At 40.2% G+C, this 25,440-nt stretch overlaps 2 protein-coding genes and 1 long non-coding RNA gene across 6 annotated transcripts in view; 2 read left to right on the top strand and 1 right to left on the bottom strand.

The window, feature by feature from the left end:
- LOC144303217 (uncharacterized) overlaps positions 1 to 24,821 on the bottom strand; it is a 51,520-nt gene extending 26,699 nt beyond the window's left edge. Inside the window, exons 1-3 of the mRNA XM_077881113.1 lie at positions 23,366 to 24,821; positions 23,111 to 23,165; positions 18,892 to 18,974 (exon numbers count right to left, since the gene is read on the bottom strand). Of these exons, the coding sequence (XP_077737239.1) occupies positions 18,892 to 18,974; positions 23,111 to 23,165; positions 23,366 to 23,910 (683 nt within the window). The 5' untranslated portion in view covers positions 23,911 to 24,821. The remainder of the gene's footprint in view (positions 1 to 18,891; positions 18,975 to 23,110; positions 23,166 to 23,365) is intronic.
- On the top strand, positions 21,020 to 22,989 carry LOC144303220 (uncharacterized). The gene is made up of 3 exons (XR_013370259.1): positions 21,020 to 21,179; positions 21,849 to 21,929; positions 22,605 to 22,989. It is a non-coding gene; the product is annotated as an uncharacterized LOC144303220 (long non-coding RNA).
- DMXL2 (Dmx like 2) overlaps positions 23,751 to 25,440 on the top strand; it is a 152,715-nt gene continuing 151,025 nt past the window's right edge. For 2 of the 4 annotated variants that reach the window (XM_077881089.1, XM_077881086.1), the window contains exon 1: positions 23,751 to 24,218. In XM_077881089.1, coding sequence (XP_077737215.1) covers positions 24,132 to 24,218 — 87 coding nt within the window. In that variant the 5' untranslated portion in view covers positions 23,751 to 24,131. The remainder of the gene's footprint in view (positions 24,219 to 25,440) is intronic. The other 2 variants (XM_077881088.1, XM_077881085.1) reach the window with 1 other exon arrangement.

Raw genomic sequence — 25,440 nt, 5'->3', positions numbered from 1 at the left:
CTCAGTGCCCATCACCCATTCACCCCCACCCCCCCCCTCCTCCCCTTCCACCACTCCTTTTTTGTTTCCCAGAGTTAGGAGTCTTTCATGTTCTGTCTCCCTTTCTGATATTTCCCACACATTTCTTCTTCTTTCCCCTTTATTCCCTTTCACTATTTTTTATATTCCCCAAATGAATGAGACTATATAATTTAAACCACCCTTGTATCCCAAGAATAAATCCTGCTTGACCATGATGAATGATTGTTTTTAAATGTATTTTTGGATTCCGTTTGCTGACATTTTGTTGAACATATTTTTGTATCTATGTTCATCAGGGATATTGTCCTATAGCTCTCTCTCACTCTCTCTCTCACTTTTTTTTTTTTTTTTTGTAGTTTCTTCACTTGGTTTTTGGTATCAAGGTGATGCTGTGTAGAATGGATTCAGAAGCTTTCCTTCATCTATTTTTTGGAATAGTTTGAGAAGGATAGTTTTGACTGAAGAATAGGTGATACCTATTCTATTGAGAAGAATAGGCATTAAATGTTTGGTAGAATTCACCTGTGAGGCCATCTGGTCCTTGACTTTTGTTTGTTGAGTTTTCGAATGACTGATTCAATTTCATCGCTGGTAATCAGTCTGTTCAAATTTCCTATTTCTCTCTGACTCAGTTTTGGTAGGCTATATATTTCTAGGAATTTATGTACTTCTTCTAGGTTGTCTGATGTGTTGACATACAATTTTTCATAGTATTTTCTCATAATCTTTTGCATTTCTAGGTGTCAGCTGTTATTTCCACTGTTTAATTTCTAATTTTGTTTGTCTGAGTCCTCTCTCTCTCTCTTTTTTGATGAGTCTGGCTAAATGTTTATCAATTTTGTTGATCCTTTCAAAGAACCGGCTTCTTATTTCATTGTTCTGTTCTTTTTTTTTTTTTAAGTTTTTTTTAAAGATTTTATTTATTCATGAGTAACACAGAGAGAGAGAGACAGAGAGAGAGAGGCAGAGAGAGAAGCAGAGAGAGAAGCAGGATCCATGCAGGAAGCCTGACGTGGGACTCAATCCCGGGTCTCTAGGATCACACCCTGGGCGGCAGGTGGCACTAAACCACTGTGCCACCAGGGCTGCCCTTGTTTTTTAGTTTCTATTTTGTTTATTTCTGCTCTAGTTTTACTTATTTCCTTCCTTCTACTGGTTTGGGGTTTTGTTTATTTTTTTCTAGCTCCTTTACATGTAAGGTTATCTGAGATTTTTCTTGCTTCTCGAGGTAGGCCTATATTGCTATAAACTTCTCTCTTAGAACAGATTTTGCTGTGTCCCAAAGATTTTGGATCATTGTTTCATTTTGATTTGTCTCCTTGTATCTTTTTATTTCCTATTTGATTTATTGGTTGACACATTCATTGTTTAGTGGCATGTTATTTAATCTCTGTGTATTTGATTTCTTTCTAGATTTTTTCTTGTGGTTGACTCCTAGTTTCACAATGTTATGCTTAGAAAAGATGCATGGTATGACTTCAGTCTTTTAGAATTTGTTAAGAATAGTTTTGTGGCCTGCCATCTGATCTTCTGGAGAGTGTTCCATGTGCACTTGAAAAGAATACATGTTCTGCTGTTTTAGGATGGAATGTTCTGAATATGTCTGTTACATCCACCTGGTCTAATATGTCATTCAAAGCCACTGTTCCTTGTTGATTTTCTGTTTAAATGATCTCTCCATTGATGTAAGCAGGGTGCTAATGTCCCCTACTATTATTGTATTGCTATTGATTACTTCCTTAATGTTTCTTAAAAGGGTGCTTTATGTATTTGGGTGCTCTCATGTTGGGTGCATAAATATATACAATTGCCATATCTTCTTTTTGGATTGTTCCCTTTATGATTATGTAGTGTCCTTCCTTGTCTCTTGTTAAAATCTTAGTTTTAAAGTCAGTTTTGTCTGATTTAAGAATTGCTACCCCATCTTTCTTTTCACTTACATTTTCATGAAAAATGTTTTTCCATCCCTTTGCGTTCAATCTGTATGTGTCTTTAGATCTGAAATAAGTGTCTTGTAGGCAGCATATAGATGAGTCTTGCTTTTTTATCCATTTCATTACCCTGTGTCTTTTGATTGGAGCATTTAGTTCATGGATATTCAAAATAATTATTGATAAGGTATGTACTTATTGCCATTTTGTTACTAGTTTTATGGTTGTGCTTGTAATTCTTCTCTATTCCTTTCTTCTTTCCTGATTTGTTGCTTTCTCTATTCATATACTTGGATACCTTTTCTTTATTTCTTGTGTGTCTTTACCAATTTTTTTGATTTGTGGTTACTATTAGGTTTATGTATAATATCTTGAGTATATAATAGTATATATATTAGTTTATTTATTTGACACACAGAGAGAGAGAGCACAGCAGGGGGAGTGGCAGGCAGAAGAAGAGGGAGAAGCAGGCTTCAGAGCTTGACATGGGGCTCAATCCCAGGACCCTGGAATCATGACCTGAGCTGGGGGCAGACACTTAACCAACTGAGCCACTCAGCCACCCCTATTAAATAGTATACATTAAGTTGATGGTCATTTAAGTTTGAACCGATTCTAAAAGCACTAGATTTTTACTCTTCTCCTCCTCAAGTTTTAGGCATATAGTGTCATCCTTTATACTGTTTTATTTTGTTAATTCCTTGACTGAACTTTATAGATATGTTTAATTTTATTGCTTGCGTGCTTCCTACTTTCTTACTCCTGCTTATGGTCTTTCCTTTTCACTCAAATAGTCCCCTTTAATATTTCTTGTAAGGCTGATTTAGTGGGAAACTTTTGTTTGTCTGGAAAACTCTTTATCTCTCTCACTATTCTGAATGATAGCCTTGCTGGATACAGTATTCTTCATTGCAGGATATTTTTCATTCAGCACTTTGGACATATCATGTCACTCCTTTCTGACCTGCAAAGATTCTGCTGAAAAATCAAGTCATAACCTTGTGGGATGTCTCTCTTATGAAACTATTTTCTGTTCTCTTGCTGGTTTAAAAATTCTCTGTCACTACTCTTTGCTATTTTAATTATGACGTGTGCTAGTGTGGACCTTTTTGGTGACTTGGGAGCTTTCTGTGCCTCCTGGTCTGCATTTTTGTTTCTTTCCCAGATTGGATATCTTTTTAGCTAATTTTTCTCCAAATACATTTTCTGCCCCCTTTTCTCTTTCTTCTTGTTCTGGTGTTCCTGTAATGAGAATGTTGTTATTCTTGATGGTATTGCTGAGTTCCCTTAATCTATTCTCTTTCTTTAATAATCTTTTTTCTCTTTCCTGTTCAGTTTGATTGTTTCCCATTTTTCTGTCCTCCAGATTGCTGAACCATTTTTCTGCTTCTTTGAGTCTACTGTTTATTCCCTCTAGCGTATCTTTAATTTCAGTTATTGAATTCTTCATCTCTGATTGATTCTTTTTTATATTTTCTATCTCTTTATCGAGGGTCTCACTGAGATCCTTTACTCTTTTCTCAAGTTCAGTGAGTAGTTTTACTTAAAGTTCTCTATCAGACATATTATTCATCTCTATTTCATTTTGCTTTCTTGTTGTAATTTTGTCCTTTTGTTTCATTTAAGACATAGTCCTCTGTCTCCTCATCTTGGCTAACTCTCTCTGTCTGTTTATATGTGTTGGGAAAGTCAGCTATGTCTCCTGCTCCTCCTGCAAGTGGTGCCCTGAGGTGCAATGTCCCCTGTTCTCCAGAACCTGGTCCTTCAGAGGTGTCCCCTTTGTGTGTTGCATGTGCCCTTCTGTGGCACATTTGCCTTCAGTCCAGTAATCCACACTAACCTATTACTAATCTCCAGTAATGGCTTTCTTTGCCTGGGTAGGGTTTGGTCCTTGTGTTGTTAAGGGGCCATTATGGGGGCCACCTTGGTCTTGAGTTGTGCTAGAGCTGTGGCATTTGCCAGAGCTGCAGTACAACTGAACTGCAGGGCACTCTCCTGCCACTAGCCAACCACTGGGTCTACAGTCAAACTGCTGTGTGTGGTTATCTTCCCCTCTCCCCAAGGCAGAAGTCATTTTGGACTCCTTTGCCCTAGCTTCTGTTGGAGCTGGTTGCACAATGCCAAGATTATGGTGCTGTTTTGGATGTACTCTTGCTGAGGCCTGGTTGGAGAAGGTAGGTGTGTAGAATGGGGTGGAGGAGCAGGGTGGGTGGTGTTAGCAAGGTTTGTGTGGGTCTGCTGTGGGAAGAAGCTTGGCACCAATTTGGAGAACTGCCAATGACAGGTTGAAGGAGGCAAGTCTATGCAGAAGAGTGCAGGGCAAGGTCACACTGTTGGCAAGCTAAGTGGAGAGTGTTGACACTATGCTGTTTCCTGCAGGTGTCTGTGTATCTAGGCTGGGGGTGGGGGAGGGAAAGTGCCAGCCAGCTCTTTTGTTCTTGCAGAACTCTCCCAAAGATCCTTGTCCCTCAGTACATGCTCAGATTAGTAAATAAGTCACTTTCCTGTATACCCCAGGTGTTTTTCAAACTGCTGCTTCTATGCTGTATCCTAGAAGGGCTATTTATTGTGCTGTCTCTATAAGGGTAGGGATTCAATTTCCTGTTGCCTTCTGGCTCTCCCAGATCTTAGCCCACTGATTTTTTAAAGTTCCAAGTGTTAAGCCCCACTGATTTAAAACCAAAGGGGCTTGCAAAGTGAAGCCCTTTTGGTTTTCAAAGCCAAATATTATGGAGATTCATCTTCCCAATGTGGGTCCCCAAGGCCTCGGGTGCCAGTGTGGGATGCTTGTGGTGCTTCTCCTTCCCACAAACAGTCTCATGGGTCAGCTTGGTTCCCAACTATGTCTGTACTTTTCCTATTGTTTTCAATGGGGCCTCTCCTCTATGTTTAGCTGTGGAGAGTTTGTTCTGCCAGCCTTTGGTCACTTTCTAGGCTATTTACATTGATGTAGGTGTTATCTAGTTGTATCTGTGGGATGAGGTCAGTTTAGGATCATCCTTTGCCATCGTCCCCATAAGTCTTTGGAAAATAAGGAAAATAATACTAAAAACAAAATACCTACATTTAATCCCAAAAATTAACTAGGAGATTTTGTGCCTAACAATAAAGTGGTATGATTTCTGTGGAAAGAAATGTTTAGGTTTTTAAAAAATAAGGTAAAACCTCATACGAGTCAGAATGACTAAAATTAACAAGTCAGGAAATGACAGATGTTGGCGAGGATGCAGAGAAAGGGGAACCCTTGTACACTTCTGGTGGGAAGGCAAGCTGGTGCAGCCAATCTGGAAAACAGTATGGATGTTCCTCAAAAAGCTGAAAATAGAGCTACCTTACGACCCAGCAATGCACTACTGGGTATTTACCCCAAAGATACAAATGGAGTGATTCGAAGGGGCACCTGCACCCCAATGTTTATAGCAGCAATGCCCACAATAGCCAAAATATGGAGAGTCCAGATGTCCATAGACAGATGAATGGATAAAGAAGACATATTACTCAGCCATCAAATAAAAAAATGAAATCTTGCCATTTGTAGTGATGTGGCTAGAACTAGAGATATTATGCTAAGTGAAATAAGTCAATCAGAAAAAACAATTTTTTTAAAAAGATTTATTTATTTATTCATGATAGAGAGAGAGAGACAGAGAGAGAGAGAGGCAGAGACACAGGAGGAGGGAGAATCAGGCTCCATGCTGGGAGCCCGACATGGGACTCGATCCTGGGACTCTAGGATCGCGCCCTGGGCCAAAGGCAGGTGCTAATCCGCTGAGCCACCCAGGGCTCCCCCCGCCTTTTTTAAAAGAGTTCAATCAGAAAAGACAATTTATGATCTTACTCATATGTGGAATTTAGGAAACAAAACAGAGGATCATAAGGGAAGAGAGGAAAAAATAAGATAAAATCAGAGAGAGACAGACAAACCATAAGAGACTCTTAATCATAGGAAACAAACTGAGGGTAATTGGAGGGGTGAGGGGTGGGAGGATGAAGTAATTGGGTGATGGTCATTAAGAAGGGCACTTGATGTAATGAGCATTGGGTATTATATAGGACTGATGAATCACTGATCTCTACCTCTAAATCCAATAATACATTATATGTTAATTAATTGAATTGAAATAGAAAATAAAATAAAATAATAAAAAATAAGGAAAATATGTAAGGCTAAAATAGGTCTGTACCTACAATGTAATTTATAAGGCATAGAGTGTCTCAAAATAGATACATATGTGAAGAATCCATTTTGAATATGTCCTGCATTTTTTTTTAAGATTTTATTTATTTATTGATGAGAGACAGAGAGAGAGAGAGAGAGAGAGAGAGAGAGGCAGAGATATAGGCAGAGAGAGAAGCAGGCTCCCCACAGGGATGTAGGACTTGATCCTGGACCCAGAGATCACCCCCTGAGCTGAAGGCAGATGCTCAACCGCTGAGTCACCCAGGCAGGCATTCCTTGTCCTGCATTTTGGTCTGACATAACCAGTGGTGATTTATTTGCTTTCATTTTTATAGTTCTCCAACATCCTTTTCTGAGTCAATCCAGAGAGCAATGTCTTTCTTCTGGTTCTCTGTTATTTGCAGTCTAGCAACCAGTAATCTGTTCTCTGTATCTATGACTTTGAGGGTTTTGTTTTGTGTTTAGATTTCACATATAAGAAAGATGACGCCATATTTGTGTTTCTTTGACTTATTTCACTTAGGATCATGCCATTGAGGTCATTCTGTGTTGTCGCAAATAGCAAGGTTTCATTCTTTTTACAGCTGAATACTATTTCAGTGTGTGTGTGTGTGTGTGTGTGTGTGTGTATCAAATTTAACTATTTATCCATCAGTGGACCCTTAGGCTGTTTCCATATCTTGACTATTGTAAATAATGCTTCAGTGAACATGGAGGTGCATAAATCTTTTGAAGTTAGTGTTTTCATTTTCTTCAGATAAATACCCAGAAGTAAGTTGCTAGATCATGGTCATTCTATTTTTTGTTCATATTTTGTTTTTGACCAACTTTAATAACTTCTTACTTAAAGACTGGCTTTGAAATACCATGCAATGTACTGGATAAGAAGGTGGTGAGGAGTGAGAGGTGGGGCTAGAAATACATAACTACTGTTTTTCTGTTAAAAATGTCTTTGTGTGTTTATATTATGAAAAAAAGACTTCAAAACATTTCAATTATGTTGTAGCAGTAGTGCTAGTAAATAGGTAAAATGGTTACTTTTATTGAGCAACTATTATGTGCTAGATCTTAAACATGGGACATTATTATATTTAATCCTTACAATCACATTTTCAAAAGTATAGTTTTATTATCATTATTCATATGAAAACATTGAAGATCAGAAAAGTAACTCACCTAAGGCTACATAGTGAGTAACTGACAGAGGCACTATCTGAACATAACTCCTAATTTTATTTTTTTTTAAAGATTTTATTTATTTATTCATTCGAAACACAGAGAGAGAGAGGCAGAGACACAGGCAGAGAGAGAAGCAGGCTCCCTATAGGGAGCCCAATGTGGGACTCCATCCCAGGACTCCAGGATCACACCCTGCGCTGAAGGTGGCGCTAAACTGCTGAGCCACCCGGGCTGCCCCTGATTTTAAATCCTGTGTTCTAACCTCCAAATTATATCAATGAAACCTGTCCAGTCCTATTTTTTTAAAGATCATTGGTCCTCTAATGTCTACATGTTGAATCACAGAAGAGTAGAGTTGAGGAAATTTCCATTTCTGGTATTTATTACAAATTTGCAGTGTGAAGTATAAAGATATCATTAGTCATTTGTTTAGGGTGGTAATTGATCTTTGAGTTCTCTAAGTCCCACTTATTAGTATTTGGACGTTAGCCTGAGCCAGGGTTGACTTAAGCACTAGCAGGAACTTCTCAATTTATACATCTTGAAAGAAAAAAAAACAGGGGAATTTTACCGCTTCAGCCAAATATTATTATTATTTTTGAAAATATTTTATTTATTTGAGAGAGAGTATAGTATGCACGCGAGTAAGTGGAGAAATGGAGGAGGAGAAGAGAGACGAGCTGACTCGGAGCTGAGTGTGGAGCCCACCATGGGGCTCAATCTCACGACTCATGAGAGAATGTTGGTTAACTGACTGAACCACCCAGCCACCCCAGCCAAAAATTATTAAGTGCTTATTTTAGTGTTGGGCATAGACACTACTAATCTAGTTTATGGGGCCCCTAGACTCCTGGCTTAGTGAGTGTAGAGACTTTATATAGCCCCAGCTGCTAACTGAGGTCCTAGGGCAAGTGAGGAGTTTAAAAAAGTTAGTTGAATGAATGGAGAATAAACAAAAGACATTTATAAAATTACAACAAAGACAGAATGAATGGAAGCTTGTTTACCCAACTATGGCAAACTAGAATCAAGGGGATACTCCTTGATTTATTTAAGAGAAATAAAGGAAATGCCACAGATAAAATAAAGCAACATAGAAATGAGCAAAAACAAACCAATCCCAACCCAAAGCCCAAAACAAATTCCCTGCCTTTAGTAGCATTGGATTCAGGAGTGAGAATTGACCCTTATTTAAGAGAACTGGAATTGTGGATTCTGATCACATACTATATTAAGTGAAGTTTTACTACTATAAAAGATATATAGTATTTGCCTGAGAGGGCTCAGTAACATGGACACCTTTTCTGCTGATTTAATTAGGATGCAGGAATCAGATGATAGTTTTATTATAAACTTCTGTTGAATTTTCCAAACACACAATGCAAGAGGTGCCATTTTTTGAGCACCTAGTTCATAGTAAATGTTCAAAAAGTGGTCTTCTGATAATTTTCACCAGTACTTTCACTAGGCTTGATAGTGTCTCCTTAGTGATATAAATGTATCAGTTTATCAGTTTATCAGTTTCATGTTAGGTGAAATTTAATAATTATTATTACCATTAAATTTGATCTGAAACACTTACATAGCACTTATTCTGTCTCTGCAGTGTCCTAGGTATTTTATATGTGTTTATTTAATTCTTACAACAAGAAGAGATAGGTGCTCCTGTCACCCCCATTTTACAGATTAGAACACTAGAGTATGGCATGGTTAATGTGCTGAAATCACATAATTAGCATGTGGTAGATCTAGGATTTGAATCTTGCATGTTTCACTAGTCTATGTGTTATATTGCTTCCCACCTGGGATTTTGTTCAGGAGAAACATCAAGAGAACCCTGTATCAGCCTCCTTAATAATCAGAATCTCTAGGAGTAGTACTTACATGTTAGATTTTAAAAGGCTTTCCAGCTGCTTCTACAATTAGGACAGCATCAATCAATGGGAAGACATTAAGGAACTAGCCCTAGGTTCCTCTTGCCATCATTGCTTGGGCAACTATCATGACAGAGTTGTCATCACCTATGCATGTATGTCAATTCTTTAGAATGATGTCAGAAGCTTGGAGAAAATTCCAGAGACAGTAATGAAACATTCTTTTGGAATTCTGTAGCATTAATGCTTGTGATCACTCAGAGAATGATAACGGTGGAGAAAGACTTGACATTGATAAATCTGAGTTAAAAAGTGATTCAGTAGAGTTGAAGTCTGAATAAGATCGAGTTTTAGGAAATTTTGACCCATTTACTTTATTTACATTTCTCTTTTTTCTTTCTTTCCTCTCTCTCGTTCTCTCTCTCCTTTTTCTCTTGGACTTGGTACTCATGCTTTCAACTAACATCAGTGCTAAAGTCATTCAGCCAGCTTGGAATAAGGAGTATAGGTGTGCAGAAGCACACTCACACTGTAGTGGGTAAAGAAACCTTTAGGTGAGAGGCAGACAGGGAGAAGGCTTGAGAAGAAGGAGATGATGCAAGTGAACAAATGCTACTTGTGCGGAACGTCAGTCTGGAAACTTATGGACATAACAATATAACCTGACCATCAGTCTCTAGGAGATAACTGGCCTTCTGGGAGTATAACATGTACCTTGTTGCTTCTGTTTTTGTATACACCCTTCACACTTCTTTGTCTGGTGGATACTCCAAGAATCTGACAAATTACAACTGATTTAGTAAAACACAAGGGCAAGGAGAAGGTTTCTAAAAGATACAGCAGATGGGGTACCAGGGTGGCTCAGTCAGTTGAGCTTCCAACCCTTGGTTTCAGCGTGGGTCAGAGTCTTGAGGTTGTGGGACTGTTGGGCTCTGCACTCAGCGGGGAGTCTGCTTGAGGATTCTCTCTCTTTCTCTCTCTCTCTCAAATAAATAAAATCTTAAAAAAAAAAAAAAAGATACAGAAGCATCTCACAGACATCTAGAAAAGAAAGGCAATTGGGTCATACAGATTTCTGCCTGGAAATGCCAGAACCTGCTACCTCCAGTACTCATGGCCTCTGATCTCTGCTACTGTTTGTGCTCTACATTGTTTCCTGCTTCTCTCTGCTGCCCAGCCTTTTCTGCTTATGTAGGGTTCTCCTCTGCTCCATAGTTTGGTCTTTCTTGCATTTACATCAGTCCAATCTACAAGGCATTTCAAGTCCTACACTCATCCTGAATCATCTCACAGTCTCTGTGTCCTAATGTCATATTCCCAGCTCAAAAAAGGATTGGTTCAGCTGGCCTATATGTTGGTTCTTATTTGAATAGTTGTATAGCCCTGATCTAATCAGATTATGCAAACCTTTGTGGGGGTCAGATGGGACAAACATGCTTAGGGTTCCCTTTTTAGATTGGAAGGCAAGTGGAGGCAATTTCAAAGAAAGGGGCATGATTTTGATTGGCATCCCAAAATGTCTTTTATTTGTGGTAGAATCAGTCATTACTCTGTAGTTCTCAACACCATTATTGCATTGTATATGACTGAGGTTTTTGTGTTTTTCCTACTTCATTAGACTCTCAGCTCCTAGAGGGCAAGATTTAGCATTGTATGACCTCAATATCCTTCTGTTTCCTCATTTATAAGAAGGTATCTATAAAAGTATCTAGGTAACCAGGTGTTTGGTAGCATGAAGGGTAATGTGCTCAGTAAATATCTATCAATGTTATTTTCTCTTCTTTGTAGCATAATTTAGTCTTCCTGTTCCTGACATACCAACAGTAAGTGGCATTCAAAATTTTGTGAATGTGTGTGTGGTTGAACTGCATTCTTAGTAAGTCATGAATGGGTTTAGCCATAAGGGTACGTGTGGGATCACTTCTTTCCTAAGAATTATCTTAATTGTTCTCTCTCTCCCGGTTCATTCACTGTTCCATTATGTAAGTGCCACAGGTTAATCTCCCTAAGTCACAGCTCTTATATAGCATATGTAAATTATTTGTTTCTATACCTTTAATCTATACCAAATATGTCCTTGCGATCAGAAAACCTATTTTTCTACCTTTGTATGTTTGTATCCTCTACCTTTGTATGTATGTGTACCTGGTATGAAGGAGCTCAGTTTTTGTCTTTTTTTTTTTTAGGATTTTGTTTTTATGTGATTTCTATACCCAACATGGGACTCAAATTCACAACTCTGAGATCAAGAGTTGCATAATCTACCAACTGAGCCAACAGGCGCCGCTGAAGGACCTCAGTGTTAAACCAGTTTCTGAATATGTGGCTTTGAGCTCATATTCTAGCAGAAATAGATAGCTAAGAAAATATTATCCAACATTTGGAAATGAGCAAAAGAAATGATTGGATGTCCCTTCGGTGAAGTGTTAGGCTTTGCCTGAGGGAATTTTAGGGATTATTGGATTCTATTTGATTGATTTGCTATTGATGAGGCTTTTTTTTTTTTTTAAGATTTTATTTTTAAGTAATCTCTCCACCTAATGTGGGGCTCAAATTTACAACCTGGAGATTAAGAGTCACATCTCAACTGAGCCAGTCAGGCACCCTGAGACTATTTTAAAACTGTGAGAGTAGAAGTTAAATTTTACAGTATTGATAGTTTACAAATAATTCATGGTCATAGCAATGCAAATAAACATTAGAGAATATAAATTCTGTAAGTCAAATTCCCATTTGAACTAATTTTAACATCTTACCACTTTCCTCATTAATGAGTTGAATGAGATATTTGGCACGATTTCATTTATATTTGCACGGAAGTAGAGCTTTTTAACTTTTCAAAAAGTGTAGTTTAATAGAAATAATGTGATAAATCCTGTAACGGAGACCCTAAGATTTGTGGGATCATAAGGTGGGATCAATTTATTTGATATCACTGGGGAGAGAAGATTTTACCCAGGAGGTGATTTTTGAGTTGGGGTTTGAAGACAATGTTGAATTGATATCTGGTTGTGGTGGGGAGAGGGAAGTGAGCAAAGAAAAATTGACAGGCCAAAGCAACTGTAGATACGGTGAGTCTGTCTCTGGCCCCCACTGCTTAAGAAGTATGAGCTTTAGAACTACCACTGTCTCCTCAATCACTTTTCAGAGATGGTGACATTTCAGAGTTAGGCCTCCTGTTGCTGTTGTAAGGCTATGGAAGTCATCACTGGCTCCCAGATCAAAGGCCCAGTAGGGATTTGACCCCTTTAGGTATCCCAACACATATTCTGTGTAGACTTATTCAGGGTATAGTATTCACTGAAATTTTAAAACAAATTTAGACATGGCATTTGTATTCATATTTGAAATTCTGTATATAAGTGTGTGCAAATGATTACATTTTAAAAAGAGTAAAATATATTCCTTCAATCTCTTATATTCTCATTTAAAATCTAATTCTGCAATAGGAAAACTGACATAGATTACATACTAATCATGGTTTCCTAGTTTCTTAATTTAACCTCTTCATAGACTTGAAAGGCCACCCTTTGTTTGAAAACTTAAAATCAGGGGCATCTGGGTGGCTCAGTCAGTTAAGCGTCTGCCTTTAGTTCAGGTCATGGTCTTGGGATTGAGTCCCTCACTGGGCTTCCTCCTCAGAGGGTAGTCAGCTTCTCTCTCCCCCTCTGATCCTACTCATGCTCTTTCTCACTATCTCTATCTCTCAAATAAAATCTTACAAAAGGAAAAGTTTTAAATCATTATATGTTTTCTCAATTTAAAAGCAATGTATATATGTCCATTGTGGAAAAATTGGAAACAAATGTACAAAAAGATTAAAATTAAACTTGTTCATAATTCTACCAACTGGACACAGGACCTGTTAAAATACTTTCCAGATTTTTTCTTTGTACTAGTTTGTTTTTAATTTACAAAATATGGCTGTTTCTTTTTTTTTTAATTGAAGTGAAATTCATATAACATGTGAACAATTAAAAATGAACAAGTCAAGGGCATATAGTTAAAAAAACATTTTCATCACCACATAAGGAGACCTAGTACCCATTAAACATTTACTACCCATTTCTTCCATTCCCATGCTCCTGGCCATCACTCATCTGTTTTGTCTCTATGAATTTACATATCCTGGATATTTTGTATAAATGGAATCATACAATATGCAACCTTTGTGTCCGGCTTCTCTCATTGAGCATACTTTGAGGTTCACTCATGCTATATAGCATGTATCAGTACTTCATTTTTCATTATGGCTGAGTAATTTTTATTATATATATATATATATATATATATATATATATATATATACACACCACTGTTTATCCATTCATCCATCAATAGACAGTGATTTCTTTTGACAATCTGTTTTTAAAAAATATAAAACCTTAATATGTCCTGAATATTTTTTTATAATCTTGCTTCTGTAGTCACAGGAATATGCCTATACAAATGTGCTTGCAACATTTAGAACGAGATTGAAAGGAGAATCAAGTTAGAACTTCAGTTATTTTGTTAACAACTAATGCATGTCAGCACACCCACACACGTACATACATGCCATCACTACCAACACCTCTGGAGTCAGACCCTCCTGAGTTTTCTCATTTCTGCCTCCAGATATGAATTTTTTCTTACAGAGGGGACACTATGAGGAAATGTTGATTCCTGTCCTCTCTCACCTCTCTTTAGGGGTGTGGAGTTAGGGGGGTCCAGTCTTTTGGTCATCTTAGCCATGCCTAAGAGTATTGTACTGTACTTGGTGATCTCAATACCACAGTGCCTGGTCTCTAACCAGTAAGAATACTAAGTTCATTTTATTCTGTAAGTCTAGGGTGAGATTAATTTATTACTCCCTATTTAAAGTTTTATTTTTCTCAAACACCATGCCAACAAGACTAATTCATTTCTCCAGAGCCATTGAGTGGTCTGTTTATTACTTGGTAGGCCATACCTAGCTTCAATAACTAATTCCAAGTATTGTTTAGTTCTTACCCCTTATCTTAATGCCACTAGCCTTCTTTCCCAATAACCACCATCTGCCACTCCCCAGAAGATGAAGTATTTTGTTTTCTGAGGCCTTGGGAAGCTATGTGAGTTTTAAAATATTTATGATTTGGGATCCCTGGGTGGCGCAGTGGTTTAGCGCCTGCCTTTGGCCCAGGGTGCGATCCTGGAGACCCGGGATCGAATCCCATGTCAGGCTCGGTGCATGGAGCCTGCTTCTCCCTCTGCCTGTGTCTCTGCCCCTCTCTCTTTCTCTCTCTCTCTCTCTGTGACTATCATAAATAAATACAAACTAAAAAAAATTTGTGATTTTTACTAATTCAATTTACATAATGTACCCCTAGTACAGTTAATAACTACTTGGCTTAATAAACATTTCTTGAGTTCCTACCATGTTCCAGGCACTTTGCCAGGCTTTAGAATTAAAAAGAAAGAAAGCTAAAAATGAATTAGGATTAGGAATAATTCTAACAGAGACACAAAAAAGTAGTGCCTTAAACAAGACAGAAGTTTATCTTTCATGTAAAAATCTAGATGTAGAAAAAAAAAATCTAGATGTAGAAGCTCATGGCTGATAAGGGGACTCCATGAATGTCTGGGACTCAGTGGAAAGCTTACTTCCAACTTTCTACTATGCCATCCCTAGGAATGAGCCTCATTCTCATGTTCCAAGATGTTGCTCCTGCTATCATATCTATATTTTAGAGAAATATGATAAAGGAAGGATGAGACATAAAGACTATGATAGCTATCTTTTAAAAAAAATTTCCAGATACTGCTATATATTTCATCTTCAGCTAATATCTTATTTGTCAGAAGTTAGCAACATGGGACACCTGGGTTGCTCAGTGGTTGAGCATCTGCCTTTGGCTCAGGTCATGATCTCAGGTCCTGGGCTTGAGTCCCACATCGGGCTTCCCCAAGGAAGCCTGCTTCTCCTTCTGCCTATATCTCTGCCTCTCTCTGTGTGTCTCTCATGAATAAATAAATAAAATTAAATTAAAAAAAAAAGCGAGAGAGAGAACTTAGTAACATGAATGAATAGCAACACATAGGCTGGGAAATGTAGTCTTTATCCCAGGAATCGGTTTCCCAGCTAAAAACTGGAGATTCTAATGAGGAAAGCGCAGGCAAGGAAGAAGAAAATCAACAACTGTCATCAAGACACAGTCCCTGCCCTCTGGACAGATAAGGGAAGGAAACACCTGTAAGAATGCATAACAGGGGATCTAATTCACACTGGGCAAAGCTCTCTAGAGATATGGGCTTCTGAACTGAACTTTTAAGGAAGAGTAGAAATTAGTCAGGCAAAGGGCATGGTGGTGGTCGGTGGTGCTGATGGTGGTAAGGGAAATCCTACATAGGGGAAGTAGCAACTTTCCAGAAGCTGAAAGATTAGAGGAGTGAGTAGCACTTCAGTGTGGTTGCAGTGTATGTTTAAAGGTCAGGAATACTAAAAGATGAAGTTGGAAAGATAAGCAGGTAGGTTAGCTCATGTCATATCTAGTCTACATTACATAATAATTATTTAGAGTGACAAAATATTTTGAAAAAAAAGTTCCCTCTCAAGCTCTCATTTAAATGTTTATGAAACCACTAAACATTGATATTTAAGAAAATCAGTAATATTTGTAGAGCATCTTACTTTTCACAGTACAATCATAAATAGTGCAAAGATAGAAGCCATTTGCTACAATTCCTCTAAGATGATCAGTCTTCTCTGATCCTAGCAACAAAAGAATCCAACTAGATCAAAATTTTCCTTATTTACCTGCTTATAAGATTCATAAGGATTAATCTCTGCTTCCTCACAAAAAGTGTCTAAAAATTGCTCTGTGTTCAGTGTATCCATATTAGAGACAAAAAGCTAAAAAGCCTAAGGTGTGAGTTACATAGCAAAGATTCTGAGTGGTAGTCACCAGGAAGACAGTAATTTGATGCTGCCTCCAGCAGAGGACATTCTTTTAGAGTTCCTGGACTCAATTCCAATGCCCCACCCTGCCAAAATCAAGCAATTCTCAGACACCAGCAGGGTGTCCAAGAATTCAACTCAATTCTGACACTATCTACCCAGAGATAGTATCAGATGATTCTACAGGTTAAGGGTTATCCTGAAAGACTGTCCTTCACTCCCCACTTCAGATGCCAGTTGCAAGCCCCGGGCTGTTACCTGTGCTTCTGAACCAACTGGCTACTGATGAAAGGTACCAGTGACCTTCTCCTTAGGTCAGATTAATTTGTTAGAGGGACTCAACAGAATTCAGAGAAACATTTACATTTACCAGTTTATTAAAGGATATGACAAAAGATACAAATCAACAGATGAGATACATAGGGCAAGGTCACAGACAAGAGAGAATCTGTGTTCTGGGAGCCTGGGGCTCAGCTTGTTGGTACGCAGAAATGTTCTGCTTCCCCAACCATGGGAGTTCTCAAAAAAAGGACCAGTAAGCTACCTTCTTGAGTTTTTCACAGAAGCTTCATTAATAGTCATGATTGACTAAGTCATTGGCCATAGGCTCATTCAATCCCAAGCCCCTCCCCCCTCCTTGGAGGTGTGGTATGGGGAGAGGTAGGGCTGAAAGTTCTAACCCTCTAATCACAGGCTTGGCTTCCCAGGCTATCAGCCTTAGGTGGGGTCCAAAAGTCACCTTCTCAACATGACAAAAGACACTTCGACCCCTCTCAATACATAGGAAATTCCAAGGGTTGGGGAGTTCCTGTGACCAGGAACTGCAGATGAAGACCAAATATATATTTCTGAGTGACCAAATACATATTTCTTATAAATCACAACACTGCAAGCATCATAATAAATATGTAAACATTTTCATCCTATAAGTGCAATCTTTTTTTTTTTTTTTTAAGATTTTATTTATTTATTCATGAAAGACACAGAAAGAGGGGTAGAGACACAGGTAGAAGGAGAAGCAGGTTCCCTGTGGGGAACCCGATGCAGGGACTCAGGCACTGATCCTCTGGGACTATGGGATCACGCCCTAAGCCAAAGACAGATGCTCAACCACTGAGCCACCCAGGTGTCCCCTATAAGTACATTCTTAACTCAAACAAAGCAAAAATAGTAAGTCGGTGGCCATGGAGATGACCAGAGGTAGAGTTTGGGTCTGTGATAAAGAGGGTTTGCACAGATGGCTACAATAATTCTTCCTATATCCTTCTGCAATATGACTTTTCTGCTCCTCCCATCGAAAGATGGAATTTATTTCCCTCTTTCTTGAATCGTGATGACCCTGTGACTTGTTTTGACCAAGAAACACAGTGGAAATAATTCTGCGTATTACCTTTGACACTGGGCCTGAGGCTGGTACGGAAGTCTGTCTAGCTTAGGAATGATGAGAGGCCACGTGGAGGGAAAGTAAGGCACCCCAGCTAACAACTAGCATCAATTGCCAGCCATTATGCCATCTTGTACCTTCTACCCCAGTGACCCCTCCAGCTGAATGCAACCATATGAGTGAGCCCAAGTGAAACCAACAGAACTCTTTATCCAATGCACAGAGCATAAGAAATAATAAATTGTTTTAAGCCACTAAGTCTTAGGGTAGTTTGTTACATAGCAATAGGTAACTGAAATAGGATCATTCCCTTGGTATTTTAGATTAAAATACATTACCACTATAGCATATGACTCAAAAGCAATGAAGGCAAGGGTGCTTGAGTGGTTCAGTCAGTTAAGCATCCAACTCTTGGTTTCAGCTCAGGTCATGGTCTTATGGGTTGTGAGATGGAGCCCCATTTAGGGCTCTGCACTCAGCAGGGAGTCTGCTTGAGATTCTCTCTCTCCCTGTCTCTCTACCCCTCCCCTCTGCACACTCTCTAAATAAATAAATAAATAAATAAATAAATAAATAAAATGAAGGCTTGCTATCACATCCATTTCAAGTTTAGTATAACAGACTAAAAAAAAAAATAAATAAAAAAAAATAAAAAAAAAAAGTATAACAGACTACAAAATGAACTGGTAATAAGGAGTCAGAGTGTTCATTACTAACAACTGAAGAAAACAGCAGCTTAAAGTGTTAGATATCTGTAAGACACCTGTAGGGGTCTCCAGAACTAGAGGGAACATTTAGACATGGATATTAGAAATAAAAAGCAGAATCAGACTTATACCACATGATCTTACTCATGTGGAACCTAAAAAATAAAACATGAGTAAATAAAAACATGGGTATTAGATTCCTGAAACAAACATACTCACTTGGAAAATTCAATATTTAAAACACACAGTTTACCATTAAAAAACTGATAACAGATATATCAAAGAGCATTACGGCACTCCAGATTTATGAGTAGAGATTCCAGTTACCTTTGTAGGTAAGAATGAGAATGACAAAAATGATGCCCCTTGACGCATGAAGATAAAATCCTTGAGTTCTGTGGTATGGCAGTTACCCTCCAAGAAGGCCCCCAGTGATTCTCATTTCCTGGTACTCATTCTCTTGGGAAATATGCTCCCTAAATTATGGCTAACCTGTGTATCCAGTAAAATATGGTGGAAGTAGTGGTGTGTGAATTCTGAGGTTGGGTTATGAAGATATTGCAGTGTCCAGCTTGATCTCTCCCTTGATCACTTACTCTTGGGGAAGCTGGTATGTCTTGAGTACACTCATGCAGCTCTATGGAGAGGACCTCATAGTGAGGAACTGGGGGTTCCAACTAGCCACTAGGATCACCTTACCAGCCATGACAGTGTGTCATCTTGGAAAAAGGTCTTCTAGTCTCAGTCAAGCCTCCAGGTGACTGTAGCTCTGGCTGACACTCCTTTAAAAGAGGTTTATTAAAATTACCGTTTATTTACCATAAAATTCAGTGATTTTAAGTGTACAATTCAATGATTTCTAGTAAATTTACAGACTTGTGCGGTTGTGACCATGATCTAAATTTAGAATATTTTCATCATGCCAAAAGAAATGCCATGCCCATTAGCAGTTACTTCCCTTTCCACTACCAGCCCCAGGCATTCACTATGTATTTTCTGTGTCTACATATTTGCCTTTTCAGAAAACTTAATCTAAATGGAATCATGTAATATATCATCTTTTGTGTCTAGCTTCTTTTTAGTGCCTAGCTGACATTTTGAGAGACTCTGAATTAGAACCTCCCAATGAAGTCACTACTGAATTCTTGATGCACAGAAATGGTGTGTCTATTGTTGAAGTTAGCCACTAAGTTTGGAAGTAATTTGTTATACAGTAATAGACAAATAGTACACATGAGTGTGTAATTACTGCTGGGAAACTAAGTCCCTCTGACATCCATGTTCCATTAAACCCAACCCCAAAGGTTCAACATTTGTTACATTAAAACTTGTGGACATGAAAAATTATACTTTACAGTTGTATTGGCATGTTCTGTTAGTGACACAAAACTGTTACCTTTCTATTTTTTAAAAGAAGGTCACTTCCAAATCAGAAGAAAAAGTCTCCACTTTATTTTTAGGTCTACACAGAAGATAGGGTAAGTGAGGAAGAAATGAATTGTGGATAATTAAAATGGGGTGGGTGGGCTACTAAGGAAACTTACTATATTAGCCTGGAAGGAGATTTGGTTGGTCACTTTGGATAACAAAAGACTAGGCTGTAATTGCAAGAGACTTAACTAGCCAGTTGCACACTTAGATTTTGCTATCAAAAAGTCTTTTAGGGGCACCTGGGTGGCTCAGTTGAGTTAAAGCATCTGACTCTGGATTTTGGCTCAGGTCATGATCTTAGAATCCTGGGATTGAGCCCTGCATTGGGTTCCATGTTCAGTGCAGAGTTGGCTTGACATTCTCTCTCTCCCTCTCACCTCCTCCCTGCTTGTGCACACCTGCTCTTTCTCTCAAATAAATAAATCTTAAACAACAACAACAACAACAACAACCACCACCACCACCACCACCACCACCACCAAAACAAATGGGGCTCCTGGGTGGCTCAGTCAGTCAAGTGTCTGCTTTTTGCTCAGGTCATGATCTTGGGGACCTGTGATCAAGGCCCATGTTAGGTTCCCTGCTTGGAGGGGAGTTTGCTTCTCTCCCTCTGCCTCTCCACTCTGCTAGTGTTCTGTCTGTCTGTCTGTCTCAACTAGATAAATAAAAAATTTTTTAAAGTTATATAAATAATTCAGGAGGGAAGAGAGGAACAAGTAGATGCAGGCTCCAGATTTTGAGTTGAGACCAAATGGAAGAAGGAAGAGGCTTACAATTTTACAACTGTGGAATGAGTCAAAACTTCATGGAATGCTGTAAGACAAGAGCCAATTGTGAAATGCTTTAAATAATAGCGAGTTAATAAAGCCTTGATAATAGGAGTATAATTTATTGTTTGATGATGGTCTTTACTCAGTTTCTAATGTCGTGAAGGTTGAAGATTAAGAGATTCATCTAGAATCCAGAAGTAGCAATGGTTTTAAAGCTTGGAAAATATTTATATTTTTATTTTTTTAAGATTTTATTTATTTATTCATGAGAGACAGAGAGAGAGAGAGGCAGAGACGCAGAGAGAGAAGCAGGCTCCATGCAGGGAGCCTGACGTGGGACTTGATCCTGGGTCTCCAGGATCACACCCTGGGCCAACAAGTTCATTTCTTGTTATGCAGCTATTATTCACTAAAATACTAGCTTCTATAACACATATACCATTTTTTTTCTGTTTTTCAATATGTATTATTGTTTAGTAAGATATTTGCCTTTAAGTATGAGCATGATGTTGAAATTTTTTCAAATTTATTATTTTGCTGCATGTTTCCAGTTTTTACTGAAGTGTTGTCTACATGTATTGTTTGTCCACATGTACTAAATATCTTATAAAAGAAATTTATTTAAATTTGTTGTATTTAACCTTGATTGCTTTATACCAATTTTTACTGATATGTGCTATACATATATAAGAATTCTCAAAAATTTATTTGATATGTGGCATGCTTTTCTGTTGCTAGTACCAAGATGTAGCACCAATATTTGCCTTCATGATACTTCACATAAAGGTGGGGCTCCATTTACCGAATATTTTTTTGTGTGTTTTGTTGTCTGTTATGTTTTCACTATTTTTTTTAGCTATGTGACTTAGTACCTTTATTTGTGATTATAATATATAAATATACAAAACCTGTGATTTCCTAGAACTTAATGTACTGTACATTGTATACTATATTAACATGAGCATGTAATACTTCCCTCCACAAAACCACTGTAAAATCTTTTAAGTACTTTCACAAATATATACATGTATAATGAAAGGTATTTATTTCCGCCATAAATTTTTCTTGCAAGATTGGATGCTTTTATTCACATTCAAACCTTGTATTTCAGTGAATAAAGTACAGTTGACCCTTAATCAACATGGGTTTGAAGTGTACAGGTCCACTTATACATGGACTTTTTTTTGATAAATACAGTTCAATACTGTAAATGTGTTTTCTCTTGCTTATGAGTTTAACCTCCTTTTTTCTAGCTTACTTTATTGTAATACATATAACATACAAAATATATGTTAATTGACTGTTTTTTATTATCTGTAAGGCTTCCTGTCAGCAGTACGCTATTAGTAGTTAAGTTTTGGGAGAGTCAAAAGTAATACAGGGATTTTTTACTGCACTGGGGGTTGACTTCCCTAACCCCTGCATTGTTCACGGGCCAACTGTGCTATGATTCAGGTGCTGCAAAACAGAGAAAATAAGACTGTGATCCTGACATAAAATATCTAAGACTCTAGAGGAAGAAACAGACACAAAACAGTAAGTGATATGTGTGTTTCAAGAGGAAGAAGCCTTGAGGTATTTGGGGGTGGATAAGGAAGGCTTTATTGAATAGGTGATTTTTAAACTAAATTGTGGTTTACCAGGTCAATAAGAGGAGGAAGGGCATTCCAGAGAGAGCAGAGAGCATGAACCAAGACAAGGAAGCATAAAACAATATAGTACGCTCTGGAAATGGCGAATAGCTCAGTGAGGCTGGAGAATAGGGGGTGTGGGGGGAACATTCTGAGATAAAACATTGGACTCCACAGAAGTCAGAATGCATGGGTCTGTCTGCCAAACTAAGGAGTTTAGACTTCAACCTCTAAGGAGAGGGGATTATAAGTGGGGGAATTTTTTCCTTAAAAAAGATTTCTCCAACTGCAGTGTGCCAGAGAGCAGAGATGGAAGGCAGTCAAACTAGTTAGGAAGCCATTACGGCAATTAAATGAGAATGGTGAGGTCTGGAATGAAAGTAAATAGCATGGGGGAATGCTCAGGGTCATGAATGAGGGACCTTGATAAGTGACTCTTAGATTTGGGCAGGAGAGGAAGGAGCCAAAAGTAGCTCTGTGGTTTCTAGCCTGGGTGACTTGGGGGAGGTTATAGCACTAAACAAAAATGAAAATGTCCTAGGTCTTTGGAAATTAATCTTGGACTCCTTCTCTCTTCCAGGAACATACTACCAATCTCTGGCAGGCCTGTGCCTCCTATCTTCCCCATTCTTCTAATTACCTTTCACAGTGGTACAAAGTCATCTTCCTGAAGCAGCTCTGATTGTAGACGTTTCTGCTCAGAAACATTTGATGGAGTCCCCACTGCATGCAGGATGAAATCTAAACTTCTTCAGGAACAGTCAAGACTCTCCTTGTTCAGGCAGGCCACAGGCTACCTCTTGGATACCTTTATCTTGCTAAGCATCTTTTCCTTTCCCTACTCTATGTAGCATTTGCTCCAAACATTAATCTTTGTTCCCTAACGCATTCTGTCATTTTATACCTTGAAGCCTTAGCTCCTGCCATTTCCCCCATTTGAATGCAGTTTCTTGCCCATCTGAAGTCTCAATCACACTTTTGGCGTCCTGCCTGGTTTTTTAGACAGTTGGGTCTTGGAATCCCTTCTATTCCCTTACCCTAGTGATTTCTACGCAGTAGAGGTTCAAAAATTGGTGATGGATTTACCTGGAGCCGGGATCTGAGTCTTGCATCCCAACCCACCGACAGTTCAGCGTACAGTCTGGAAAAATGAGACGATTCTGCGAATCCATGACATCACTCATGAAAAAGAGTCTAGGGGAGTCACCTGTCTCTAGGGCTTCCTTTCGCTATCTAGAACATCCGTGACAAAAGGTGGAAGCAAAATAATTTGCGGTCAGGGGAGTACGGCTTCTCCAAATAGTTGGAAGATGCCTTTATTGTTTATGTAAAATAAAATACCTGGCGTACTGAGGCCCTACGGGGATCTCAGAGCTTCCGAGACGGAATTTCCCGGTGACTGGCGTCCTCCTGAGGTCCACTGCCCTGACCGTCGCGCGGTGTCCTCGGGAGTGGGTCAAACCCTCGGCCAGCGGGAACCGAGGCGCACCCCCAGGGCCCTGCCGGGGCCCGGCCCCGCCCCGCCCCCGCCGGCCGCAGCCCCGAGGCCCCGAGGAACTCCCGCACGTCTGCGCGCGCAATCCCGGGACAGGGTCCACGCGGCGCGCGCAATTGCCCTGGAAACCACTGCGCGCGCACGCGCAAACGCGGGGCGGGGAGCAGGACTGAGCTAAGAGCTCAGCGGCTGGAGGAGGGGTTTGCCCTCCCAGTCTCCCGTAGCTTCCCTCGAGGGTGGGCGCGCGCACCGCCCTTCTCCCTCGGGCGGAGCGTCCTCTCCAGCACGCTCCCGGCTCACGCGCTACCCCGTCCCCCCGCCCCCCCCGCCTCACACGCACCCTTGCGCTCCTCCCGCAGTTGTGCGCCGGTGCAGCAGGCAGTGGGAGCATCCGGGCATTTCCGCTAGCGAGCGGCGATCCGGGCGGCGGCAGCGGTCGACGAGCTTCCCATGGCAGGGACGGGGAAGGGGGACGGCGAGAGGGGGGCGAGGCGTTAAGCCGGAGCCGCCGCGGGGTGGGTCCCGAGGGAGGCGGAGGGGGAGGCGCTCTCGCGGTCCGGCGCGGGGCTCGTCGCTCCTCTCGCGCGGTCCCTGCCGGCCCGGGCTCCGGAGATGCATCTGCATCAGGTCCTCACCGGGGCTGTCAACCCTGGAGACAACTGCTACTCCGTGGGCAGCGTCGGGGATGTCCCCTTCACGGTGAGCGGCGTCCGGGAGCTCGCGGGGGGGGGGGGGGGGGACCGGGGGCCGAGATCCGCTGTCCCGGCCCACGCCTCTCCGGGGAGGCTGTGCGGTGTTGGCGGGCCCTACCTGCGCCCCCTTTGCAGCCCTGTTTCGGGGGAGGGGGAAGCGGGCGTGGGACTGCGAGTCCTGCGGCTGCTGTAGGAAATTACCCTTCAGGGAGAAGGATTAGGAATCCACCGCACCGTCCGTCCTCAGCAAACGGGCCCCGGGGGGGACTGGACTAGAAGGTTCCTCTCCTAGGGCGGCCCCCGGGTCTGCGGTGCAGGAAGATGGTTGCAGTCGCCGAAACCCCGGAGTGTCCGTTTCGCACCTGCTCTGGGCGTGGAGGCGAGGACTTGGTCTCGTCTCGGAGCAGGGAGGCGATGCTGCACCTGGCTCCCTCTGCCCGCCGTGTAGGGCAGCGAGGAGCGCCCGAGCCTGTGGCTTTAAGCCCCAGGCGGCCCGACCTTCTTCATTTCCTGACATGCAGAGTCTTAGTTCCAGCAAGGAAATAGAACATTTCATTCTTTGCCCCCCGAAAAGTCTAAATGGAAGGCTTCGAGTGACAGTGGCCTGGAAAGCTAATTATCACGAGATCACAGTTTGGTGACCTTCCTAGGTAATGTTTAATCCGTTTGCGAGGTAGGCTGGTTTGTTTTTAAACTAAGGCAATGCAAAAATTTTATAACTGTTTTTGTTCTTGTTGTTTGTACGAGTAAAGTGTGTGTAAACAGTAACGTGTTAGAACCTCTTTCAGATCTCCATGAAAAAGACATGTTTTCTCAATGAGCTTGGACGGATCAGTGCTTTTGGAGAATGGATGTCGTTAGTATAGCTAATTCAAACTAAGCCCTAGAGATTCTTTTTATCCATAGATAGACTCCCTTGGAGCAACGTGAGTTCCTTTTCCGTATGAAATTTATACAGGGTCCCCCTTAGAAGGCACTGTAGGCACTAGGATCTTGATTAAATACACATTGTTATTGATGACTTGTGCTTGATAGAATTGGAAATAGCATAATGATACGCTTTTTAGACAAATAAAACACTTTGGTCTGATGTCTTCTTCCCAACAGCGTGTTTTGAAAGCTGCAGAAATAAGAAAAGGTCCAGCAAAACTGCAGAATCATTATGTAGCACAGTGCATTCTGGAACTGAATTTGTCTATCATTATGATACATTAAAAATAACCCCACTA

This window comes from Canis aureus, chromosome 32 (genome assembly GCF_053574225.1).
Source record: "Canis aureus isolate CA01 chromosome 32, VMU_Caureus_v.1.0, whole genome shotgun sequence".
In the NCBI taxonomy this organism is placed as follows: Eukaryota; Metazoa; Chordata; class Mammalia; order Carnivora; family Canidae; genus Canis; species Canis aureus.
Note: the sequence above shows the minus strand (reverse complement) of the source record. Positions and strands in the feature narration are given on the sequence as shown.